Raw genomic sequence first — 24,092 nt, forward strand, 5'->3', positions numbered from 1 at the left:
AAGCAAGTTTGGCCACCCCTGGCCTAGGAAAAACTTGAAAACTCCACACAACTCCTTAGTCCCCCCACCAATGCTCCCTCTGGAGTCTTGTGAGCAAAAATTCTGCTTTTCAAGCTACTGGCATTAAAGTTGTGAGCTACTGCATGAATGAGTTTGCTCTGGGGCCATTTTTCCTGAGCTAAGACAAAAATATGTGAGTTGGAGGCTAAAAAATGGTGAGGTAGCTCACACTAACAGCTTAGAGAGAAGCTGCGCCTTGCCAGAGGCTCTTGCCAGCTAAAGGGCTCTTGGCCTGTGGCTCTTAGCCTGGGGGCTGTGTAAGGACCAGGAACCCAGATCCCTAATTTCCTTGTGCTCCCAAAAAGGTAAGTTGACCCTCCAGAAGGGAAGCCACATACACCAACAGGATTTAAAGGGGACTGTATATTTTAAAAAAAAAAAACTATCATGAAGGTAGAATGCCAGAAAGGGGGGGGGGCTTTCCAGTGTTTTGCACTGTGTCACATGTATGACTATCTGTCCATAGAATAGAAGATTTGGGTGTGTGCTTGATGCAAGGAGCTCCTGGTCCTCAGGGAACGAGTTCGTACCCTTGAGGCTGAGGTGACTGACCTGGAGAAGCAGAGACAGTCAGTTGGCACTCGGGGAAGACTCTTGGGGGCGTATTACATGAGCCCCGCTCCAAACGTGGCAGCCCCGTTGCTGCCAGGGAGCATGAGGGTTGAGAGGGAACAGGGCGCCGTGCTGAGGATAAGGGGAATGCGCCCTCAGAAGGGACCTCTTCAGTTGGTGAGCGGGAATCCTTTCGTGCCAAGGAACCATCCTTGGGCGGGGAGAGAGGAGGGTTCTTGGTAGTTGGTGATTCAATCCTTAGGCAAGTAGACAGCTGGGTGGCAAAACCGTGTACTGACCATATGGTGACTCGCCTGCCTGGTGCGAAGGTAGCAAACATTATGCATGTAGTAGATAGGCTGATAGTGCTGGAGAGGAGCCAGTGGTCATGGTGCATGTTGGCACCAACAATGTGGGGAAATGCAGTCGTGAGGTCCTGGAGGAAAACTTTAGGCTGCTAGACAGGAGACTTAAGGCCAAGACCTCCAAGGTAGCCTTCTCGGAAGTGCTACCTGTTCCATATGCAGGGCTGGAGAGACAGGCACAAATTAGAAGTCTCAATGTGTGGATGAGACGATGGTGTAAGGAGGAAGGGTTTAAGTTTGTTAGGCACTGGGATGCTTTCTGGAACAAACAGGAGCTGTGCAAAAGAGACGGTCTCCACTTGTTCCCAGATGGAACCAGGCTGCTGGCACTTAAAATCAAAAAGGTGGCAGAGCAGTTTTTAAACTAAATCTTGGGGGAAAGCCGACAGGAGATGAAATGTCTCTGGTTCGGGAGGACTCGTCTCAAAGAGATGAAGGGTTAGCTGTTACTTTTCTACCGGGGAATGGATCAGAGTTGTCCACTGAGATGGTGACAAACAGAATGGACTGTCTGCCAAAGTCTCGAGGCGGCTGGAGGAAGGTTGCAAGCCTAGCTTGCCTGGGACATTATAGATATTTGTATGCAAATGCTAGAAGTGTTCGGAGTAAAATTGGTGAGTTGGAATGTTTAGTGTTGAGAGAAAACATAGACATTGTGGGAATTTCAGAAACTTGGTGGAATGAGGAGAATCAGTGGGACACGGTGATTCCTGGATATAAGTTATATCGGAAGGATAAGGAGGGAAGGGTTGGAGGTGGGGTAACTCTGTATGTCAGAGAGGGTATACGGTCCAGTAAGACTGAGGTCAGAGAATTAGATTCCCTTCTAGAAATGCTTTGGGTTGAAATAGAGGGCCCAAAAGGAAATTTAACTATGGGAGTTTGTTATCGCCCACCAAATCAAAAGAGAGAGGACGATTATAATATGATGGAAGGCTTAAAGATAGCGGCTAGATGTAAAAACTGTGTCGTAATAGTTGATTTTAACTTCCCGCAGATTGATTGGGTCAATATGCGTTCTGGTCGAGAGAAAGAGATTGAGTTTCTTGATGCTCTCAATGACTGTGCTGTGGAGCAGATGGTCTCAGAACCTACCAGGGGTGGGGCGATCCTGGATTTGGTTCTAAGTGATGCCCAAGACTTGGTGAGAGATATAAAAGTGATTGCACCGCTTGGGAGCAGTGTCCATAACGTTATTGATTTCACCATTTGTATAAATAGAGAGTTGCCCCAAAAGACCAGCACAACCACATTTAACTTTAAAAAGGGTAAATTATTATTAGGAAGGGATTGAAAACAAATCAGCCAGTATCATAATGCCCCTGTATAAATCAATGGTGCTGTCTCATTTGGAATACTGTGTGCAATTCTGGTCATTGTATCTCAAAAAGGATATTATAGCATTGGAAAAAGTCCAGAAAAGGGCAACTAGAATGATTAAAAGGTTGGAACACTTTCCCTATGAAGAAAGGTTAAAACGCTTGGGGCTCTTTAGCTTGGAGAAACGTCGACTGTGACATGATAGATGTTTACAAGATAATGCATGGAATGGAGAAAGTAGAGAAAGAAGTACTTTTCTCCCTTTCTCACAATACAAAAACTCGTGGGCATTCAATGAAATTGCTGAGCAGTCAGGTTAAAACGGATAAAAGGAAGTACTTCTTCACCCAAAGGGTGATTAACATGTGGAATTCACTGCCACAGGAGGTGGTGGCGACTACAAGCATAGACAGCTTCAAGACCAGCTTCTGGTCGAGAGAAAGAGATTGAGTTTCTTGATGCTCTCAATGACTGTGCTATGGAGCAGATGGTCTCAGAACCTACCAGGGGTATGGAGCAGAGGTCCATCAGTGGCTATTAGCCACAGTGTGTATATATATGTGTGTGTGTATATACATACATATATATAATTTTTTTGGCCACTGTGTGACACAGAGTGTTGGACTGGATGGGCCATTGGCCTGATCCAACATGGCTTCTCTTATGTTGTTATGTTCTTATGTACTCATAACAGTACATGAAATTAGAAAGAAAATATATTCTTCTCGTTTTTCCCCACCTCCATTTTTTCTCTGCTTTCTTTGTCATCTTGTAAGTTCCTGGGGCAGGAGATTTGTCTTCTTGTGGTCTGTAAAGCCTGTGCACATTGACTGTTCTGTGGAATAAAATATCCACCATTTGATTTCTCTGCAAATCAACTGTGCCTAAGCTTATAGGTTCCAGTGGGATAGCTGTGTTTGTGTCAACTGCTATGTAACCAGAACAGAAATAAATGGAGGATAAAAGGGGGAAAGAGCATGCACCAACCCCACCCCAGTTTCCTCCAGGGGGTTGCTGGCTGTGGCCTGGTCCTTCCCTGGCCTTAACAGCTGGGAGGGGCAAGGGTCTCCAGCAGGCATCACATGCACACAGAATGCTAGTCTTTACAAAAACTGTAGGGTTACAAGTCTTATTTTAAGATCTTGGTGGAAGTTTATTTCAATGTTCAACCTAATAACAACAGACAGATAAATGACAATGTACTCTGACAATGATATTTAATATTTAGAGGAATATTTCAATACCATTGTAGGTCTCAATGTTATCAATGCACCAGTACAGTGAAATAAACTCATATATTTATTTTATAGACATTACTAATGGTGGCTCACATCCAATTCCAGGATTGGTATTTTGCATACTGATCTTTAAAGTAACAGTGCTGTTTCAAAATCAGCTATCTTTCCCATTTAAGCAACTGAGACATCACCAACACAGAGACCTACAACTTGTAGAAGGTGCAATCCTAAACAGAGTTATGCCCTTGGTTTTAGAAGGGCGTAACTCTGTTCAAGATGGTGCTGTCAGGATATTAGCTTGAACACTTTTGCTCTTAGCCTAACTAATATATATAAAATCTAAACATAAGAAATCCCTTCAAAAGAATGGCTATAGAAAATAGTCCATGTTGGTGAATGTGAATCTCATAATTGCCATCACTTTTAAGTATATCTGGTGGAATATTTAGAAATATTGGAATAAATCAGACAAATATTGCCCAAGATCAGTGCACTATGACTTCAGTGTCAAACTGAAAGAATTTTCAAAGAATTTTCTGAAATTATTCCAATAGACAAATTTGATTAATATCAAGCAATATTAAAAAGATCAAGCTACAAGAGTTGCATTCTTCTTTCTGGATCTACAATGAAATGTAAAGAATGTCTAAAAAGAAAGAACCAAACTCCTGCTCTGCAGCAATCTTGAATCAAAATGATTAAAAGCCTTATGTCATCCTTCCCACAGAAGCCAATGATATTTAATTTTGACTTTCAGTATTTCAAGACTAACATCTTGATAGACATATGACGCTTGTATTTTTCTATATTTTTGCATCCAATATTTTGTAATCATTTTTGTAACTGCTATTCATGACCAGAAGTACAGTTACATTTGACAGCCGTATTTCCAATCACAATGAGTCTGATTGTGCAAGAGACTGATTATTCTTTTGCAAAAACTTGCTCCATCAGTGCTTAACTAGAGTTCTTTACTAACTTTTTTTTTTATTTTAAATGGATTTTAAGCCTTGTAGTTCAGAGGAAACTACTTTTCTTGACCATTGACTATATTTGACACAAAACATTTCACACAGTTTCAGAGACACTATGCGTTTGTAAAAGAAATATGGATAATCAGACAGGGAAAGAGTGAAAAAATAAAGGTCTGCCCTGTCTCTTGGCACTGGAGCTGAACTTAGACAGCAATGCCCTTCCTGGAAAGTTCTGCAGGCAAACAGCCTACGGACACTTATTCCTGCCCCAAGCAAGCAAATAGCCTACTAATGCTTACGTCTGCCTCAAGCATACAGAGAAAATTTAAGGATATGATTGAGAAAGAAACATAGAACTACTTCATCAGCAGTGTCTCTGAAATGTGGAGAACTAGAACAAGCACACACCAAATACTAGATCAGGAATTGTGACTAATATGACATGGACTCAAGCTAAGAAACCAGATAAACCAAGACAGTGCATGTTGTAAGGGGTTAATACACAGAGGTGAAAACCCAATATTCTGTTGTTCCATTAATGTAACCTGCTTAGTAGGCCACAAACTACTGATAACAAAGAGTGCACAACATTACCACCTTTCATTAAAGCATGTTTTCCAGTATTATCTTCTTTTAAATAAATACTCATTCTATTACAGATCATGGACTATTGAAGTTCCAGATAGCAATGTGTCCAAAGAAAAATCCCAAAATTAATGCCATGTAAACGGGACTTTTTTGGTTGAAAAAGCACAGCAGGAATCATTTGCATATTAGGCCACACACCCTGATGTCACCACTGTTTCACAGGACTTTTTAGTAGAAAAGGCCCAGCGGGAACTCTTTTGCATATTAGGCCACACCCCCTGATGCCAAGCCAGCCGGAACTGCGTTCCTGTTCAAAAAAAGTCGTGCATGTAAAACTTTTTATTAAGTGCAGGGTGCAAGCGTCCAAGTACTGTTCAGCATTATAGATTTTAAAGAAAAAATATTCCCTTTCACCCCCTTCTTAACTATCCTTTTTTCAAAGGGGGCGGGAGGCGTTGGCATAGGCCGTCCGTCTGGTGCACAGTCAAACGGGATTTCGGTTGGTAAATGGCAACCTTTCCTATGGGTCTCCTTTAATACCACATTACATTGAAGTCCAGTGATGGAGGCCCAGACTAGCCTGATCTGATCAGTTTTCCAGCTAAGCAGGATCAAGCCTGGACTTGTACTTGGATGGATCAGCAAGGAAGTCTAGGGTGGTTTTTCAGAGGCAGGCAACGGCAAACCACCTCTGTTGGTCTCTTGCCTTGATGACCCGACGGCATCACTAGACGGCAGTTTCCATCACTAACGAATAGGTGAATGTTGTTGAAGCGAGCCGATCGAAACTATCGTCTCTAAAATTACACATGCGAGAATCTCTTTTAAAATCGCGGTGAAACAACCTTTAACGTAGACTTGTAACAAGAATCTACAACAGCGACTACAAACATTGATTGACGGCCCCTTACTTCTACTTAGAAAAAAGCGTCATTGACCTCCTCAAGATGGTGAATCCCACTGTTATTATTCTCTTTCAAGATGGCGGCGAAGGCAGTCCTAACCTCCGCAAGAGGAGCTACTAATAGCCTCTACCAAGATGGCGCTAGTGCTTCCGTGTTAGAAAGGCATCACTTCCGATTCGCACTTTTTCCTGTCTCTTTGGCTATGGCCGCAGTGGGGCTGTCAGACGCAGAATTGCGGGCGGAACTGTTGGCTCTGGGTTACCAGTCGGGGCCTATCACTGATTCCACTCGCAAGCTTTACGCCAAGAAGCTCACCCGCCTGCGGGCTGAGGTGGCTGCAGGGCAGCGGAGCCGCAGTAATCGGGCGCAGCCTCAGGGCTTTAGCGGCCCCGCGAGGCCGAAGCCGGCTGCCAGTGGCAGTCCAAAAATAACTCTGCGGGCCCGCGTCCTGGTTAGTAGAGAGAGTGAAGATGAAGAGGGCGAAGGCGAGGAAGAAGAGGTGGGCGATGGGAGTTTCCAGCCTCCTCGCAGGGACGCAGCATCGTCGAGCAAAGTGCTGCCTCAGAGAAACCACTGGTGGACAGAGAGTGGGGTAGCTTCCGGGGGGAGCCCGCTGGCGGCAGAAGTGAGGGTGGTCCCTGGCAGCTCTTTGGCGGGAAGTGGTGGATTAACCCCAAAGAGGACCCGACTGGAGACGGGAGGAGGGTTGACATCTCCTTATTCCAGAGACACCCCAGACAGGTTCCCTTCCAGCAGCCAGTATGGAGCGACATCGCCAGGAGGAGGGGGGCTACGTTCTAGCAGATGGTGGGAGAGGGAGCAGAGCACGACCCCCGGCGCCCCCTGGGGATCAATCACGGGAGGAAGCGGTACAGGCGTCAGTAATAGGGCCTATTTAGAGAAAGAAAGGGGGATAACTCCCAGCTCCTATTCGGGATCAGGCAGAGAGGGGTTAAGCTATAGAACCCCATGGACAGTGGAGAGAGAAGCAGGCCTATCTTGTAGAAGTTCCAAAACCCAGTTGAGTACAGGAAGAGAATTAAGACACAGTGCCCGCTGGGATAGCGCACATAGAAACCTAGGTTTGAAATCTAAAACTCAGGGCACGGGACGAAAGGACAGGGGCCTGGAATTTTACCTGTCCTGGTTCTTGTGGCTGGCAACCTTAGGGCTGCTGGTAATTTTCCTGGGCATCCTTTGGGTGAAGATGATGGGACCTGCCCGACTACAAGGGGGTGAGGACTGTACGTGCAGAGTTTAACCCTCTTTTTGAGATACTTTTATCCCTTTTCCACTTCAACCCCAGTTCCATCCTTCCCCTTCCTGATAGTCTCATAATTTTGCTATTTCAGTCACTTGCACTTTTGAAGGTTTTGCTTATTGGGGAAAATAACTCACAGATTTCTTTTACAATTTAATTTTGCTTTTGAGCTTTTCAGTCCTAATAATGAATGTATAAACAAATGTGTCTCCAGGACACGTTCTAAGGATGTGTTTTATAATGATCACAGTCTTTTATACTGATTACCTAACAAGTACAACATCCGAAACATGTATGATGATCTGCCACTGGAAATTTTAAGCAAAGAACAGTGGGTTATCCTATATTTATAATTGAAACAAATGAGTTCTGCTTTATCAAATTCTGTGAAAATACACCATGGTATTCCAAAAAGATATATAGGGAATTTGTCTCAGCCTTTATTTAAAAATTAATGGGTAGAATACTGCATGTTTCTGGAAAACAATTCTGCAGTGATTCTTCCTAAGAAAATAGATTATCACTTACTTCATAATGGGAAAAGAATGCAGTCTCTTCATTCTTATAGTCCAGGGCCTTATTATGGTCAAATTGTGCTACTCATGACAGAAATCAACAAACAGGAATCTTGGACTCTTTCATCTATAACATTTTAAGTTAACTTTCCTACAGTGTCACAGCAAAATGCATTTTTAGTCAAAAGTACTCATATTTTAAGACAGGAGTTTAAATTGCCTATATATGACGAACATCCCAGATTGCCAAATATTCTTATTTTGACATGAAGTTTATAATATCTCTTATTTACTACCACAGTATGCAAATAATGTTCATTGTATAGTACTGTATCTGTAGAGCCAGTTTGGTGTAATGGTTAAGTGTGCGGACTCTTATCTGGGAGAACGGGGTTTGATTCCCCACTCCTCCACTTGCACCTGCTAGCATGGCCTTGGGTCAGCCATGGCTCTGGCAGAGGTTGTCCTTGAAAGGGCAGCTGCTGTGAGAGCCCTCTCCAGCCTCACCCACCTCACAGGGTGTCTGCTGTGGGGGAGGAAGGTAAAGGAGATTGTGAGCCGCTCTGAGACTCTTCAGAGTGGAGGGCGGGATATAAATCCAATATCATCATCTTCTAGTTAGATGCAGTTTCAGTTGAATGCACAGATGGAAGCAGGTCCCATTCAGTTATATGGGGCATAATTCCAAATAAACATGCATTGGTTGTAATCCTAAGCATACTTGTCTAGAAGTAAATCACACTGAAATCTGTAGAACAAACAACCATGATTAGGTTCATGATACAAGTATATCAAAATTGTATATTTTTAAAAACAAAATAATTCTGAAAGGATAGCTATGTAAGTTTCTAGCAGCAAAATAAAGTGGCTTCTAATCAAGGAAGTCAAAAGTAATACCTTAAGGCACCACAAAACCCTTAATTGTTTTAAAAGAGCAAGCTTGAATCTCTTAGGCCTTGTCAGGAATATGGAATCTATAGATAGCTAATCCTTTTTTCTTTGCATCCACAGTGAAGCTGTTGTCCATGGATTGTTCAGAAAGGACAAATGATGTAAGCCCAATTTTTTCTTGGGGACCCCAGGTGTTAAATTTAATATTTAAGCACTGCATATATCATTTATTACCATTGTCATAAAAGTGAGCTGCTGCTGTTTCCAGGGAAGAATGTAATGGTTTATTGATGTGGAATTAATAAACTGCATTTTTTAGAATAAAAGAATCTTCATTCAAACCATGTTACTTTAAGCTGCTACAAATCTGAATCCCTGCTTTTATGGAAATATTCTTTAGTCAGTTGTAACAAAAGCGAGATTGATTTGTGTTAAAAGTCTCATCTGCAAAGCTGCTTTTCTGTATCAAGCTTAAAGAAAGCTAGCAACCTTTAATCTCTTGTGATGTGCATATGGAATCTCTCCTGATGTGTGCATGTAGCTGTGACTTGTTCCAGAACACAATAGAATAAAACAAATTTTGATGTAGCTTTGTGATTTGGGGATGCATGAGTTACTGTGGCTGTTCATCTTATCATATAGTCTAAGGTTTGGGGAGTGAGCATTCTATGATTGCTCTCATCTGATCTCTTTACCTACATGTCTAAGCTTTCATGGTGAATGTAATCCTTAAGTATCAGCCTGCTCAGTGATACTTTTCATAGACTGAATCTCTTGAAAAAATAGATATATATTGTGGCTACTTCCTCATCTGTCATACAAATGGAGCTGCCATTCAGTAGTGACACTTGTGCTAAACAAACTGTTTGGTAAGGAGAGAAAGGTTATGACACCATGCTTAATTTTACTAGTGAAAGTGTTTCAGAAGAGAAGATTCCATATAGAGCCTGATCTCTTTTTCCCCTTGCAGAAGACATTTCCCTTCCACCTATGGAGGTAGTTTGACTGTTTCCCAGATTGGGGGGCGTAGCAGCCTAAAGTGGAAGATGGAGATGGGAAGAAATACCGACATCTAGTACAGTTGTGCTCATACTAGGTAGAATCCACTGCACTCATACCAGATTGTTGTCTTAGTTTCTTGTAGCTAATTAAATTCCTGATCTGTGGACTTATGTTATCTCTTTTCAGTTCTGTCAAGCAAAACAGGAAGAAAGAATAATGAGCATACTATTTGAGTTATATAATTACCTTGCAGTACAAGCTGGTGAGTTCTTGTTTCCCTTTCTAGAAATAACTTTTGAGTCAATAAAAATAGGTCTCCCTACCATCAAGATATTTTCAGTCAATTCCTATTTGGGAGATGACAATTGACTATTTCACTCTCTAAACTTGAGCTCTAGTTTTATTAACCCATAGACTTAGCAGGAGAAATTTTTCCAGTTATTGCATTTGTGGTAGCCCTTTTCATGTGTTTTAAGGGAAAACTGAAGGATGTGGCAGAGAAGAAGAATGGGTGTTCATTGCAATGTATGTAGAGAACCTATATGCATGAAGTTTTTCCCACATAATAAGCAGGACATAATAAGAAGTAGGCTCTGCCTTCCTGCCCCTTTCTTTCCCTTCAGTCCTATGTTCATTATTGCCCTTCAGAATGGGTGAAAAGGGTTTGTGTTTTTATAGAGAGGTTTTGGAATGAATAGTTCTTATATACTCCTTTCCCCCACTCCCTGACCAAAATGCAGGTGCCATTCACAGGTTTAGAATCATTGTAATATAGTGGCTCAAATCTAGTGTCCACTTGGACAATTTACATATTCTCAGTCTAACCCTACTTCCCAAAATTGTGAGGATAAAATAGAGGAGAGGAGAATAACGTAAAAAAAGGCGGGAGGGGGGTCCCTATTAGGTTAAATGAAGTTAATAAATAAAACGTTGAAGGCATCTTTTATAAATCTATGTTATCATTTAAAAGGGGCAACCAGCACTATCTTGAAACTTCCAGATTGGCAAATGACTAGTTGAAATGTAGTACTAAGCCATGTATAGGAATTTGAGACAGACATCCAATGTTTAGATTTTTATAGGATCTTGGACTTTGACTTTGAAAGTAAAGGTTCTCCAATGTTGGTAGTGGAGCGCCATGATTTTCAGAGCAAAAACTTAAGTTGAGCTTTTGGTAGTCTTTTTCTCAGTTGGATAAGTATGTAAAGCTTTGGCTGGAATAACCTGTAGAGATGAACTGCTACATGAGCTGACTTCCAGAAAGCTCATTTACTATTTTTTTATACTATAAATATATTTTCCAACCTATTCATTTCTGTCTATAAGTAATTAGCTTATAGAATCTATAAATAATTAGCTTATAGAAGAACCTATGAGGACTGTTGGTAGATAACAGTTTTAGTACCAGTTATCATCCTAGGCGCTGTATAGTATTTCACACTAGAAAACTTCAGATTAGGAGAATATGTGGTGGTGGTGCACAAGGTGTTGGATGAGTGCCTCTGTTCGTTCGACGGAATGAATGTCCGTGATATGCTTTATGGAAAACTTAATAAAGTATAAATAACAAAAAAAAAAAAAAAAGAAAACTTGGAAACAATAATAGTTATTGTAGTTATTGCAGAGAAGGTCTTTAGTAGTTAGTTTAAAACTGGTTATCTAATGGATTGTATATGGGGATGGAGGATGCTAGGAGGTTTACTCTTTGATATTGTATAGGAGACTTGCTTCCAGAATCTAAGTGGTTCTTAAGCTTTGCTGAAATGAAGACCGCTATTGTAGTATTTTTTTGCACACTGCCATATATCAGCATCTTTTGAGGGAGGATGCTTTAAAAATCGTCTACATTTATTGTGTTTGTTGTCCATAGTCAGCAAAACTACCTATACACATAGGAGAGGTGTCATCAGGAAGGTTCTTTGAGGTTGCCATTTCAGATGCTTGCATTGCTGAAGGGGAGAGTTATTTTTAAATTTAAACTGGGTGCTGGGTTGCCTCGTTCGCACTCAGTGATAAATTCACAGCTGCCCTTTAAGCTGCATAAGTGCAAGATAAATTTATAAACAAATTAAAAGCTTCTCACTGTTGAGTATTTTCCTCCCTTGTTTTCACTGTCTCCCCAGGACTGCCTGGAAGTATACCTGGAACCATAGCTGGGAACTATGCTCAGAGTGACCTTTACTATAGGCATGAATGGCAACAGTCCTTCCTTACATCTCTAGTGCCCACTTATGTCATGGACATGAGATTTAGTTGGCCTTATGTTAGTCTGTGTACAATAACTATAAATTTTATCAGAAGTCATAAAATAATCTGGCTATGTATATTCTATATAAGCATTTTGGCCTTGCTAAAATTGAGGTAAAGAGGAATTTGGTTCAGCGTTCTGTACTCTTCAGTAAGATTGCTAAGAGAAAAAAGTTCTCTCTGTACAGTAACACTCTTTGTTTCTCCCCCCCTCCCCAGGCAAATTTGAGTGTGGAAATACTGAGAATCTAGAAAGTAAATGCATTCAAGTTGAAGAAGCAAGAGATTATATAGAGGTATGCCCAGTCACAGGACATTTCTGTTGCAAGTTTGGGTTTTTTGGTATTTGCTTCTCATTGCCCTAAAACCAGCCCTTCATTTGTTTTTTTTTTCCCTTTCATTAGTTCCAGGGCAAGGGATGGTGGTTCTGGTTTTTAGTTGATACTCCATTTTTATATTGTATTTATTTACTTTAGATTTATATCCCGCCTTCTCTGCAAGCGAACTCAGGGCGGCTAACAATCATCTGAATCATTACAATGCTAAGATCATTAAAACAAACAATATTAAAATCCTTAAACTATAGACATAATAGTGCTATTCAAGATAAACAGGCGGTTCTAACCTTTTCCAGTAGGCAGAATCAATTCATTATTAATTTCTTAAAGTTATTCTATCCATCGGTAGTCTGTGAGATGTTACCCAGTTACTCCTAGTTGACAGTTGCTCAGTTAATTGGGTGGCAGTCCTTTCCCACTCAGATATCATAGGCCAGTCAGAATAATGCTGTGTTCTAGGCCCTGTGGAATTGAGAAAGATCCTGCAGAGCCTTTATAGCCTCTGGGAGGGTGTTCCACAGCTCCGGCGCTGCCACCGAGAAGACCCTGGCCCTTGTAGAGCTCAATCTGGCCTCCCTTGGTCTGGGGACAGAGAGTAGATTTTGCCCTCCCAACTGCAGTGCTCTCTGAGGAACGTATGGGGAAAGGTGGTCCCACAGATAGACAGGGCTGCAACCATATAGGACTTTAAAGGTCACTACCAGCACCTTGAAGCAGATTTGGAATGCAATAGGCAGCCAGTGCCACTCTTTTAGCACTGGTTGAATGTGCTCCTGTCAGGAGAGCCCCATTAACAGCCATGCTACAGCATTCTGCACCAGCTGCAGCTTCTATATCAAGATCAAGGGTAGCCCCATGTAGAGGGCATTACCGTAGTCTACTCTGGAGGTGACGGTAGCGTGGATCACCAATGCTAAGTTGCTATGCTCCAGGAAAGGGGCCAGCTGCCGTACCTGCCACAGATTTAAAAAGGCAGATTTAGCAGTGGCTTCTTACTGGGCCTCCTTAGATAAAGAGGACTCTAGGAGCAGTCCCAGGCGCCTAACCTTTGGTGCCTTTAACAGTGGCACTCTGTCAAAAGCTGGCAATCGGATATCCCTTCCAGGGCTGCCACAACTTAGATGAAGAATCTCTGTCTTCGTCGGATTCAACTTCAGTCAACTCAGTGTACTGTTCCCTCTAAGCTGAATTAGTGTGACCTAGCCTCTGGCTCACACATTTTTGTCTTAGCTCAGGAAAAATGGCCCCAGAGCATACTTAATTTATGCAGTAGCCCACAACTTTAATGCCAGTAGCTCACAAAAGAGAATTTTTGCTCATTAGATTCCATAGCTTAGAGGGAATATTGCGTTTTATACTTTTTTTTGAGAAGCCTAAATAATGTGACAGCTCAGACTTGCAGTCTCTTTTTGCTTTCGAAAAACCAAAGGTTTCCTACATTTAGAGCAATTGGAAGTAAAGTTTCTGCATTCTTCATCACAAAACAGTATAAAACTTTGCTTTTTTTCTGTAGGTATATCTCTTTACAGAATAAGACTGCTAAGTGTGTGCTGTACTTAGCTCTGTCTTGGCTCTTTAGTCATGGTGTTTTCCGTGATGTGTGTTCCTGCATTATATATAGCAAATGTAAAATGTAGCCAGTCTGTCTTCTGTTTTCAAGGTACTTGCATTCATTTAAATGTATTTTGGAGCTTGCTGAATCTAGTTGTGCAGTGTTAATAACTTAGGGGGAAAGTTATGCTTCTGTAAGAAAATTGTTCATGAACAGGACAATACAGAACTAATGTTCTGGAGTAACTTTCTTTACAGAATGTGACTGGCAGCTCTACAGAGAAGTTCAAGGACGCCTTGCAGTGGTTACTGGATAATCAGAAGGATTCAGGCATATGGTGAGTGAGCAGGAACAATAAGTGTTGTAATTCCCATGTGAGCCCATCATCTCTTAAAATGTAGCAAGATATTTTATTTAGGATCCCATTCATGAAAGAAGTGAGGCTTCTTGGAAAACATTTTTTTGTGTGTGGAGAGGCCAGCTATCTTCTTTTGAGTTTGCAGGCATTTCATGGGCACTGCAAAATGTTTTTATTTAGCTTAATATTTAATATATCTAAGAATATGACTGCACAAAATGTGAGCCCCCATGCTGGATGCAGCTTACCAGCCATGAATGGAAGTGTTCCAGGAAACGGGGTTTTTTTTGCTGCCTGGGACTGCATGAGAATCCCAGACACCTTGAAGGTCATCATACCTGGTGATGGGCTTTGTGGCTGCATCATGTTTTACAGGCCTGATCAAGAGTCTTCAGTTGTTACACGGCTATAAGAGATTGAACCTTGCTTATGCCATGATTAGATGGCTATAGACAAGGCACTATTTCTAAGCCCCTGTCCCCTCTCCTTGCCTTCTGCAATATGTGATTAATACAAAACTACTTTTTTTTTTTAAATTACTGAGATAATATGAAGCACTTTAAACATTAAGCATATATAAATACCAAATTATTTGGCTGGTACATTACTTCAATATGTCATTATGAGTTATTTTTAAAAATTGCACACCTTTGGCTACCTTTATGTTATTTAGCATCTTATGTATATTGATGGGTTTCATTCCTCAGCCTTAGAGTCTTGTTACATCATGTAAAGTAAGCAACAGCTTTGGCAGGTCAAGAAGGGGAAACCTGAGAATATACTAATACCAGGGGTTTGCTTGAAATACTGAGCGTCTGGAATGTGGCAGTCTCTCAGTTTGGAGGAGGAGTATACAGTGCCTTTTCTGGGCTGTCAGATGAAATGTAAAACTGATTCCAGGCATCAAAGATATTTATTAACCACACTTTGTTTTAAGTGATTTTATACTTGAACACCATGGTACTTTATGCAAGTGGTAGAAATGTGACCTCAGTTGTGCTGTCTTTGGCTTCCTTTGATATTCAGGAGAGTCACAGAGATTGTGTTTCACTAGGAGCATTTCCAGCTATCTTACTTGTAAGAATGTTTCTGTGTTTATTGAGGTGTTTTATGGTCTGTAGGATTGAAAACACATTAGCACTTCAAATATGCTGTATCACATCCACAGTGTTAGCTGATTTGCTCACTGACATAAATGGCAAGATCCTTGCTATCTTTAGTTCTGGACAAATCTAAAAGTGCATTCCCTCTTAACTTCCATTGATGTTCTTGTGCTTGGAGTTTATTGGTACAATAATGGCTGCTCAGTATATCTGGAGGGTAAACATCGCCGTGTGCAAATCATCCTGAGGTTTTGCTTAGCCCTTTGAAAAATTGCAAAGTCTCTTTAAGTGCCTGTTATATATTTATAAGGACTTCCTTGCTTGTCTCAGCCTGATGTTATAGATTATTCTCTTAAACTGTGTGGGAGATATCAAGAGCCACTCACTACAGGCAGGGTACCCATATACATATGTTTTCAAGCTCTCAAATACAGATGTGCTATTTGAAAGCAAAATCATTTTTGATAAGGAAAGAAGGGATAATAGCAGTCTGAAGTGCATTTCTTTGTAGTTATTCAGGGAGCAAACCAGCTAGTATGCTGTGATTATGCTGCATCCACTCATCTTTGTTGTTTCTGTATCATTAAAATTCTTTACATTAGAAGTCCTGTCTGTATGGCAGTTGCCCTTGAAGCGACCATAGCCCTGAAGTTTTGAAATAAACATTTGAAACTGCTTTTCACAGACCATCCTGCTGAGAATTATTTACTCTAATTGGCTTGGGCTTTTTAGGGTCTCTGCAGGGAAAGGTCTTTTCTAGCACTTACTACCCAGGAGATGCTAGGGATAGCGCATGTGTTTATATCAACACTCCTCCCCTTTTCAGTGAGTTTCAAACCTAGTTAACCATTATGGCTCCTTGCCAGGAATCTCTTGGAACTGTGGTTGTTTGAAATTCCTAGGACACTTCATGGAAGGCTCAATTCACTCACTGAAAAACCTGTAGCCTCCAGAGTTCTTTGGGGAAACTATGGCAGCTAAAGTGTTATTAAAACTACTTACATGCCATACCAAATCTTTAATGACATAACAGTTGCAAATAAAAATACACAGGATATAAAATTTAAAGATAGGAGATAAAATCAAAATGAAACCGAGATTACAGATGCATTCATACATGGTCAGATTTAAATGTAAGGATGTCAGCCAAAAATTTTGCCACAGCCTCACTAACCTCCCCTTCAGTATCATTCAATAAATAATAACAGGGTAGCAGAATAGACAAATCTGGGGAGAAAGAAAGCTTCCAAAATAAATGTTTACGGAGGTTATGATAAATGGAACAATCAAGCAATATATGGTGAATTGAGTCGGAAATATTCGCTCCACAGGAACAGAGTCTGTCGCCTATAGGGACTCGATGATATCTCCCTTGGAGAACTTCGGAGGGAAACGCATTTAGTCTAGCCAACATAAATGCCCTGCGATGATTTGGAATGGTTAAGTCTGATAGATAATGGGGCATTTTGCCACAGAAAGTATAAAGACCTAAGGGTGCTGGAGAGCAAATATAAGGGTCTGTTGGGCGTAGTTTCATTTCCTCCAACTCCAACAATCTCAATTTAATACATCTGAAGATATATGACTCATCAGATGTAAAAAAATCATCAGCCTCTATCCCCAACTGGTTAAGTTTGGACATAAGAACTGCTGACCAAGATGAGATATATGGGTCTCTTTTCAGACAATCAAGAAGGCTGTTAGGATCAAAAAGTGAATTTTGAGCCAGAATTTAAACACTGCGATCCAGGCTTTTGTCTCCACCAAAAACTGACCCACTTCAGAGCAGAGAGCAAAGTAGGACACACATTTTGGCATACCAAGAATTTGTCTAAAGAATGAGGATTGAATGCCCTCCACTTTCCTGGTAAATGCTGAGATCCATATAGGATACCATAGAGAATTTTGGCTAGCGTTTTAGCTTTGAACACTTTAATTGCTGCCGGAACTAATTGGTTGTCCCTTGCAAAGAAAAATTGTTTATTTTGAGCAACCGAACATTTAGCCAAGTTGACGGTGTTGTTACGATGTGAAACCCAGCTTCACTTATGTGAAGTGATTCCCAAGTATTTAAAAAAAAAATTGTTTGCTCAGTTGTTGAGTTGCCAAGAAACCATCTCTGTGGGTGCCAGCAATTTGAAAAGACAACTACTTTAGATTTGGCATAAGTGATAGAGAGTGAATTACAATTACAGTAGTCATAGAAGGCATTCAAACTACTTACATTTATAGTGTAGATATGACCTCACTCATGTGTTGCAATCTTTTTACTGAGTCAGAATCTTTCATAACCAAATCCTAAAATATTTGCCAGTGTGTGCAACCCTTTTCATATCACTGGAATCTATATGCAAGTCACTTTGTACAATTATAGTCTAGCAGATTTTAACTATTCATTTATGGAATACAATCTTAAGTCCATAAGAGATTGTTTTGCTTTCTGTGCATATAAATATGTACATGCTGGTGCCACAGTTCAGCAGTCAGCTTCAAAAATAATATATCAGTGTTGTTAACTCTGTGATTGCTGTGGAATCATTTGACAGGCCTAAGGCAGTGAGCAAGAACAAAATATCCCTTTCCCCTAATCTCCTGATTTAAAATGGTGTTGTGAATGTTTTAAAATGCCTCCCATTTCTCCATTCTCTGCATGTGAAGATTCCACAGTGCTAAATACTGTTCTCTTGGGGACATGTGTTAGTATTGCTGGTAGGTTGGAATTCTGAGCTTTCCAATTTTCTTCACCATTACAAATCATAGCATGGAAGAGTAAAATACACTCCCATTTTTGTATTCACCATAATTAAGAGTTTCATCAACTCTTGAGCAAATTGATCCCATTCTGGCAGCTGGTTATGAAACTCAATAAGAATGTAGTCTGCTAAAAAGCTGCTGCAGGCTTTTAGGCAAATGTTACATGAACTTACTTGACACTGTTCTGATAAAAATAGAACCAAATAAGACCACTTTGTTTGAGAGTTCTGCTGCATTAAATGTTCTTTGCTTTCACAGAGTTAAGACTATGAGTAGCACAATGAAACCAATAAAGAGTTGGGTGTGAGGTAATGTTGGCAGCTTACTTGCACTCTACTGTGAATTCTTGGTCAGCAAATCTGAACTATCTGTGCACAATTAGCTATTGGTTGCAATCCCAGAGAGGCATCAATTAGCAGTTATAAATTAGATCACCCTGGTTTCTTAATATGTGTTTACTGAAAAGAGCCAGCAGCTAAGAATCCTGCATCAGGGCTTCTCTCAATTTGCTGCTGTGTAAAGTCTCCCAAAATATATTTGCTGTTGTACCTCCCTAGTTTTGAGGTCTCTCCCTTTAGTCTTTGTACTTTTTATTTTCATATTCAGACTCTAATCCATCCCTATTAAGACTCAAATCCATTCATGGAGTCTACTACTGTGCGGTTACTACAGACTTATACTCTGTGTATACTCTCACAGCAAAAATGCATGCCATGTCCCATAACTTCCCTTCAGATTCTGGTCCCTTTCCTCCCATCTGCTATTTTCTTCTACTCCTTGGCATTTCTTCAGATATCTTGATTTCTCCTTCTATTGTGCTGAGATCTCCTTCCTCTTTATTTCTCTGGATTGTCAAGAGACCATAGTTCTCTTGGAATCCTGTTGATCCATAGTAGTCCAAAGGAAACACAGCCACTGCTCTGATTGGAAGGGAGGGGAGGTAGAACTGCCCAAGCCACCTTCTGCACTACCACAGAGGGACATCTTATTTCACAACATAAGGGTTTCTGCAGATGGCAGAAGTTCATCTGTGGGGAGCATATAGAATGGTATTTTTCATTCATACTTTTTTTTTGCCAGATGCTTTAATTCAAGAGTATGTACTTAAATAATATGTTTTTCAGGTGATAACTCTGGTAATTTGCTTGAGGAAAAATAGACCAACATGCATACATACCTTCAGTTCTCTTTGCAATCACTGGAGGAGGGATTCCAATTAAAAGTGTAATCTCCTGCCCACTGAGACATGCTGTCAAAAACCTATAGAAGTCTGCTGATGGGTATTCCTACCCTGCTACATTTCCAAAGCTCTATCCCTCAGCAAGTAAGGAACTACTACTCAAATATGCCCGAACCTAGTTTATTCTTCAGTGTGGTAAAAAACAGAGCTGCCTGAGAAACATGGATTATCGAAGTGTTTATTTTTGTTCAAAAACTCTTCCTGTTTCTTCCTCTTAGGTTAAAAGGTGATAATCCTTCAGAAGAAGTTACTTCTGTGGACCAGGTGGTTTGTCTTGAGTCTGTACGTCCAAGAATGAGTTTAGGATGCCGTTTCCACCGAGCGCTATGCACAGCCATTACAAACCTATTTATATTCTTTTGGAGTACGTTTGCTTTTTTTTTCTATAAGACAAGTTTAAGCACTGTTAATATCTGTTTTCTTTTAGGAGTTGCATCAGCATGCATTGTCAGGGTATCTAGAGGGTTTGAATAAGGTGACAACTCTTCTGTATACACACAACACAGAAGGGTCTCCTCAAAGGATATATGTGTAAATACTACTGAGGAAAGTAGGAAAAAGAAGATACTATCCTTTATTTGCCTCTGGGAAGCAAACATAGAGGAAAGCCTTGACTGCGTAGACCAAGGTTCAAATTCCCTCTCAGCCATGAAGCTTGCTTGGTGATCTTGAGGCAGCCATAATTTATTATTTAAAATATTTATTCCCTACCTTTCCTTATTGTTCAGAGTGGCTTACAACTTCATATTTTTTTAAAACATACAAAATATAATAAACTACCAATCATTTTCCATCCCTTAAACATGTCTGCAGTAAACAGCTCTTCAGGGAGCCCATTCTAGAGGAATCATGGTCCATTCCATTGCTATAGCATTTTGCCCTGAGCTGTTAGGTGCAAGAGTGAACTGTGATAACTTGCAAAAAATGCTGAGGCTTTATTCTGTCTCCAAGATAGGAAAGTTTCAGAATTATGAGGTAGCAAATAAGAAACATTTTCTACATAAACGTGACTGCTTAAATGGGATATTTTAGAAGGGGGGGAGATGCCCTGGATTGATGGATCTTAGGAACTGAAGGGGGCCTTGTTTGCTTAGCCATTTCTTTGCATTCTCAAGATTCTATCATTGTGCTGTCCTCACAGGTCTAGCTTTCCTTTGGGGGATTTTGATTCTCTTGAAGTATTACTGGCGGAAAAGAGAAGAGGAAGAGCGGGCCATGTATGAAATGGTGCAGAAAATCATAGGTAAGGATTAATCTGCTGCTTGAAATGCTTCTAGTTTAACAGAACTGCATGTTTTCTTGACTTCGCATCATTTTTTGTATAGCTGCTGTCCAGAATCACTACAAAGAGTGGGAGCAGAATCTGGAACGGTACCCCTATGTTGGCATCCTGCACATCAGAGACACACTCATCCCACCACAGGACAGGTAAGCCTACCTTTGCTTTAAGCATGGCTATGAATTCTTCCTATAGATGTGACGTTAATCTCCAAGAGCAGCCATCATCTGTAGTTCATCACAAGTGTCTGGTATGTGATCGAGCTACATTCCTCTTCATGCACGACCACCATGGTTAATAACTAGTGATAGCGCTGCCCTCCTAAATGTGTTTAATCTTTTTTTTAACACTATCTGTGCCAGTGGTCACCCTGACCTGGATAACCCAGGCTATCCCAATCTCATTAAGCTAAGCAGTGGAAGTCTTGGTTAGTCCTTGGATGGGAGACCCCCAAGGAAGTCTAGGGTCACTATGCCAAGGCAGGCAATGGCAAACCCCCTCTGATAGTCTCTTGCCTTGAAAACCCTATGGGGTGGCCATAAGTCAGCTGCAACTTGATAGTACTTTCCACCACCAATATGTTAGTGGTTACCTCTGCATGCTGAATTCTATAAGTTAGTTATGCATTACTTGAGGAACTGCTGCAAAGTTTTGAGAGAGAGAAAGATGGATAGTGATGCCAAAGTTGTGGCAGAACATAAGTATAGAAAGGATGCAAGGCTTTTCAGTACTTTAATCATACCACCATTTTCTTCCTCATTGTCTAGCCTATTGAGTACAAAATGAAGCAACCTGACAGACATATTACCACAGGTGGCAAAAGGAATACTTAGCTATGATCTTACCTGCCTTTACCATTCTTGGATCAGAGCTCAAAGCAGAGAGCTGCCCAGCACCCACCCTACTGCAGAATCATTCACTAAGGGTTCTGACATCTGAGTCTTTACACAGTATTTACAGACAGGATTTGGCAGTTACTGCTATCCTTGGGCTTCCTTTTGCTGCATGTAAATTTGAGGCCCTTATTATGAGCATGTGCTTTGTGTGTGTAAAGTGCCATCAAGTCACAGGGAACATATAGCAACTTGTAGGGTTTTCAAAGCAAGAGACTAACAAAAGTGGTTTGCCATTGCCTTCCTCTGCATAACAACTCTGGAATTCTTTGGTAGTCTCCCATCCAAATAATAAGAAGGGCAAACTCTGCTTTACTTCTGAGATCTGATAAGATTGGGCTAGTCTGGGCCATCCAGGTCAAGATGAGCTTTACGCCCTAAACAAAATCAGATAATCCGTTATCTCAATTGTTGTTTTGTTTCCTTTATCTTGCCTTGACAGGGAAGGGATACTTAAACTTTGTTGCATGCAGAAATATTCAGCCAAGTTACAAGATGTCATTATCACACACCCCCACACTTTTTTTTTTTTTTTTACTGTCCTAGGAAAACGATGAAACGAGTTTGGGACCGAGCAGTGGATTTCTTAGCTTCCAATGAATCACGGATTCAGACTGAGTCGCACAGAGTAGCAGGAGAGGATATGCTAGTGTGGCGTTGGACACAGCCTTCTTACTTCTCTGATTCAGAGCACTAGCCCTAAAGAATGGCCAGAATGGCATTACAATACTGTGCAGGGGTGATTTGCTCCCTTCTGGGTAGGGAAAGTGCTGGCTCTACTCAGGTGTGCTCTTTGACACCATTGTTCATGTGTAAGAGAGGGAAGAATGACTATTCAAGGCAATCCTTTGTCAGTAGTGACTGTAAACTGGATATACAGATGCACACCAAAGTTACCTTTTTCTGGCATGTATTTGGCTTCCCTTGTACAGCCCTCTGAAAAAGGAAATTGTCCAGTTGGAAGATGCAGTGGATCGTTTTACCCTGTGTTTTGGGGGAGAAACTGTATCTGATTTGCCACTTGGATCATCAGTGCTAAAACTATTACGAGGTACTTTAAAAGAATGAGCAGCTGTTTATTACAGAACTGTCATGGGGAGAAACTGAGGTGTGTAAGGTATGTTTATGCTTGCCAGTAGACCCAAAATTGCCTGCTTGTAGGGTGAGAGGTGAGACTGAGAGGGTATGTTCCATGTGCCTTTTGTGGGTAGGTTGGAAAAATGGGAGGGGCTTTAGCAATCTGAAGTCTTTGTGCTCCCCCTGCCCTCCTTAGGAGGTGGTAGAATAATGTCAGCTCAGAGAAAACACCTGAAAACATATTTGTAAAAACAGTAGAAAGCCTGCAGTTAAAAAAAAACAAAACAAAGACTTGAAAAAATGGTTTATGGGAGAACCCTGGAAAGCAACAGCCATAATCTTTCATATGTAATCCACGTGTGTTACTCTAGATAACAAATTGAAGTGGCTGCAGAAGTGTCACAGAAATCAAGAGCACTGCAATGAGTGGAATGCTGCACTCTAGCAATACTATAACCTGTTTTGTGCATATTCCATTTTGACTGCCCCAGTTAAGTGTATGTTTGTGTATTTTAAGAAAAAATATTGCACCAGAATCCCTTGTAACATCAGAGAGTCCATCATTCAAATACATGTCATTCCAGTACTGACTCTGGGCTTGCTCCAGCCCTCTATCCAGTGGGTGTTGTGGACAGAATATAGTATGAATTCATAGTAATATATGCACTTATGAGTCTCTGGAGGCAAATTGGGTTGAGGTTTTATGCTTTTTCTGGTTTTGAAGAAGAATATTAATTCGTTTAACAAGCAGAAGTAGCCCAAACTTAAAGTTTGCCCTTCTGCTCCCCCTACTGGCTATACTGCAACATTGAAGAGTTGGCGTTTTTCGCCTAGACGTCCTTCGAGGCTGTCTCAGCCATGCAGCAATTCATTATAAGCCTCCTGCTGATTCATCAACCAGAATTGATATAAAGAAAAGCAGCCTCCAAAAACAAAGCACCAGGAGGTCTTATTGGTACAGAAAATCCTGTATTCAATTGAATTTTATCCCCCCATGTTGCCATCTGTAGAGTAGGCAGTATATTAGAGAAAGAGATTTTAACAGATGTCTCCATGGCATTAGCCATCACTTTACACATACTCTCCTTATTGATCAAAGCGGATAATCAAGTGAAGGAAAGCCCTGGCGTTTAATGTGTTCTTAATTTCTGCTGATGTTTGAAAAAATTTCCACAGTGCCTGCATTCTTAGGACTTTAAAATGTTTGTGGGTATTTTCTACCATCTGACTCAAGAGGAGGTGCCAAACATGACTATTTTGTACAGTTGTTTAAACTGTTGGTTTTTTATGTAGATGGGCTGGTGCTATTTATTTTACACTCATCCCTGTACATTTATCTTGCAAAATAAAAAGTTTGTTACAAAGTGGACTGGCTAGTGTTAGTAACTGTCACCCTCTCTGATGAGGGCAAACATTAGCAGCTTAATTCTATGGATATTTATACTGAAACATTGCTGAGCTCCATATTGAATATGACAAGAGAGCACTGGTCAAGCACAGCAGTGTTTAAAACAAAACCAAAGACCCAGGGAATAAGGAACTCTATACCCCAGCTTTTGGAAACAATTATTCAGTGTAAA

The 24,092-nt window shown here is 40.8% G+C and overlaps 1 protein-coding gene across 1 annotated transcript; it reads left to right on the top strand.

Moving 5' to 3' along the window:
* The first annotated feature begins 6,152 nt into the window (after positions 1-6,152).
* Positions 6,153-23,876, top strand: LEMD2 (LEM domain nuclear envelope protein 2). The gene is made up of 9 exons (XM_060231493.1): positions 6,153-7,246; positions 8,790-8,830; positions 9,858-9,933; positions 12,138-12,214; positions 14,066-14,145; positions 19,482-19,627; positions 20,405-20,506; positions 20,589-20,691; positions 21,982-23,876. The coding sequence occupies exons 1-9, from the start codon at positions 6,205-6,207 to the stop codon at positions 22,130-22,132; spliced, it is 1,818 nt and encodes a 605-aa protein (XP_060087476.1). The 5' UTR covers positions 6,153-6,204; the 3' UTR covers positions 22,133-23,876.
* Positions 23,877-24,092: the final 216 nt, after the last annotated feature.

Source organism: Heteronotia binoei, chromosome 2 (genome assembly GCF_032191835.1).
Source record: "Heteronotia binoei isolate CCM8104 ecotype False Entrance Well chromosome 2, APGP_CSIRO_Hbin_v1, whole genome shotgun sequence".
NCBI lineage: Eukaryota > Metazoa > Chordata > Lepidosauria > Squamata > Gekkonidae > Heteronotia > Heteronotia binoei.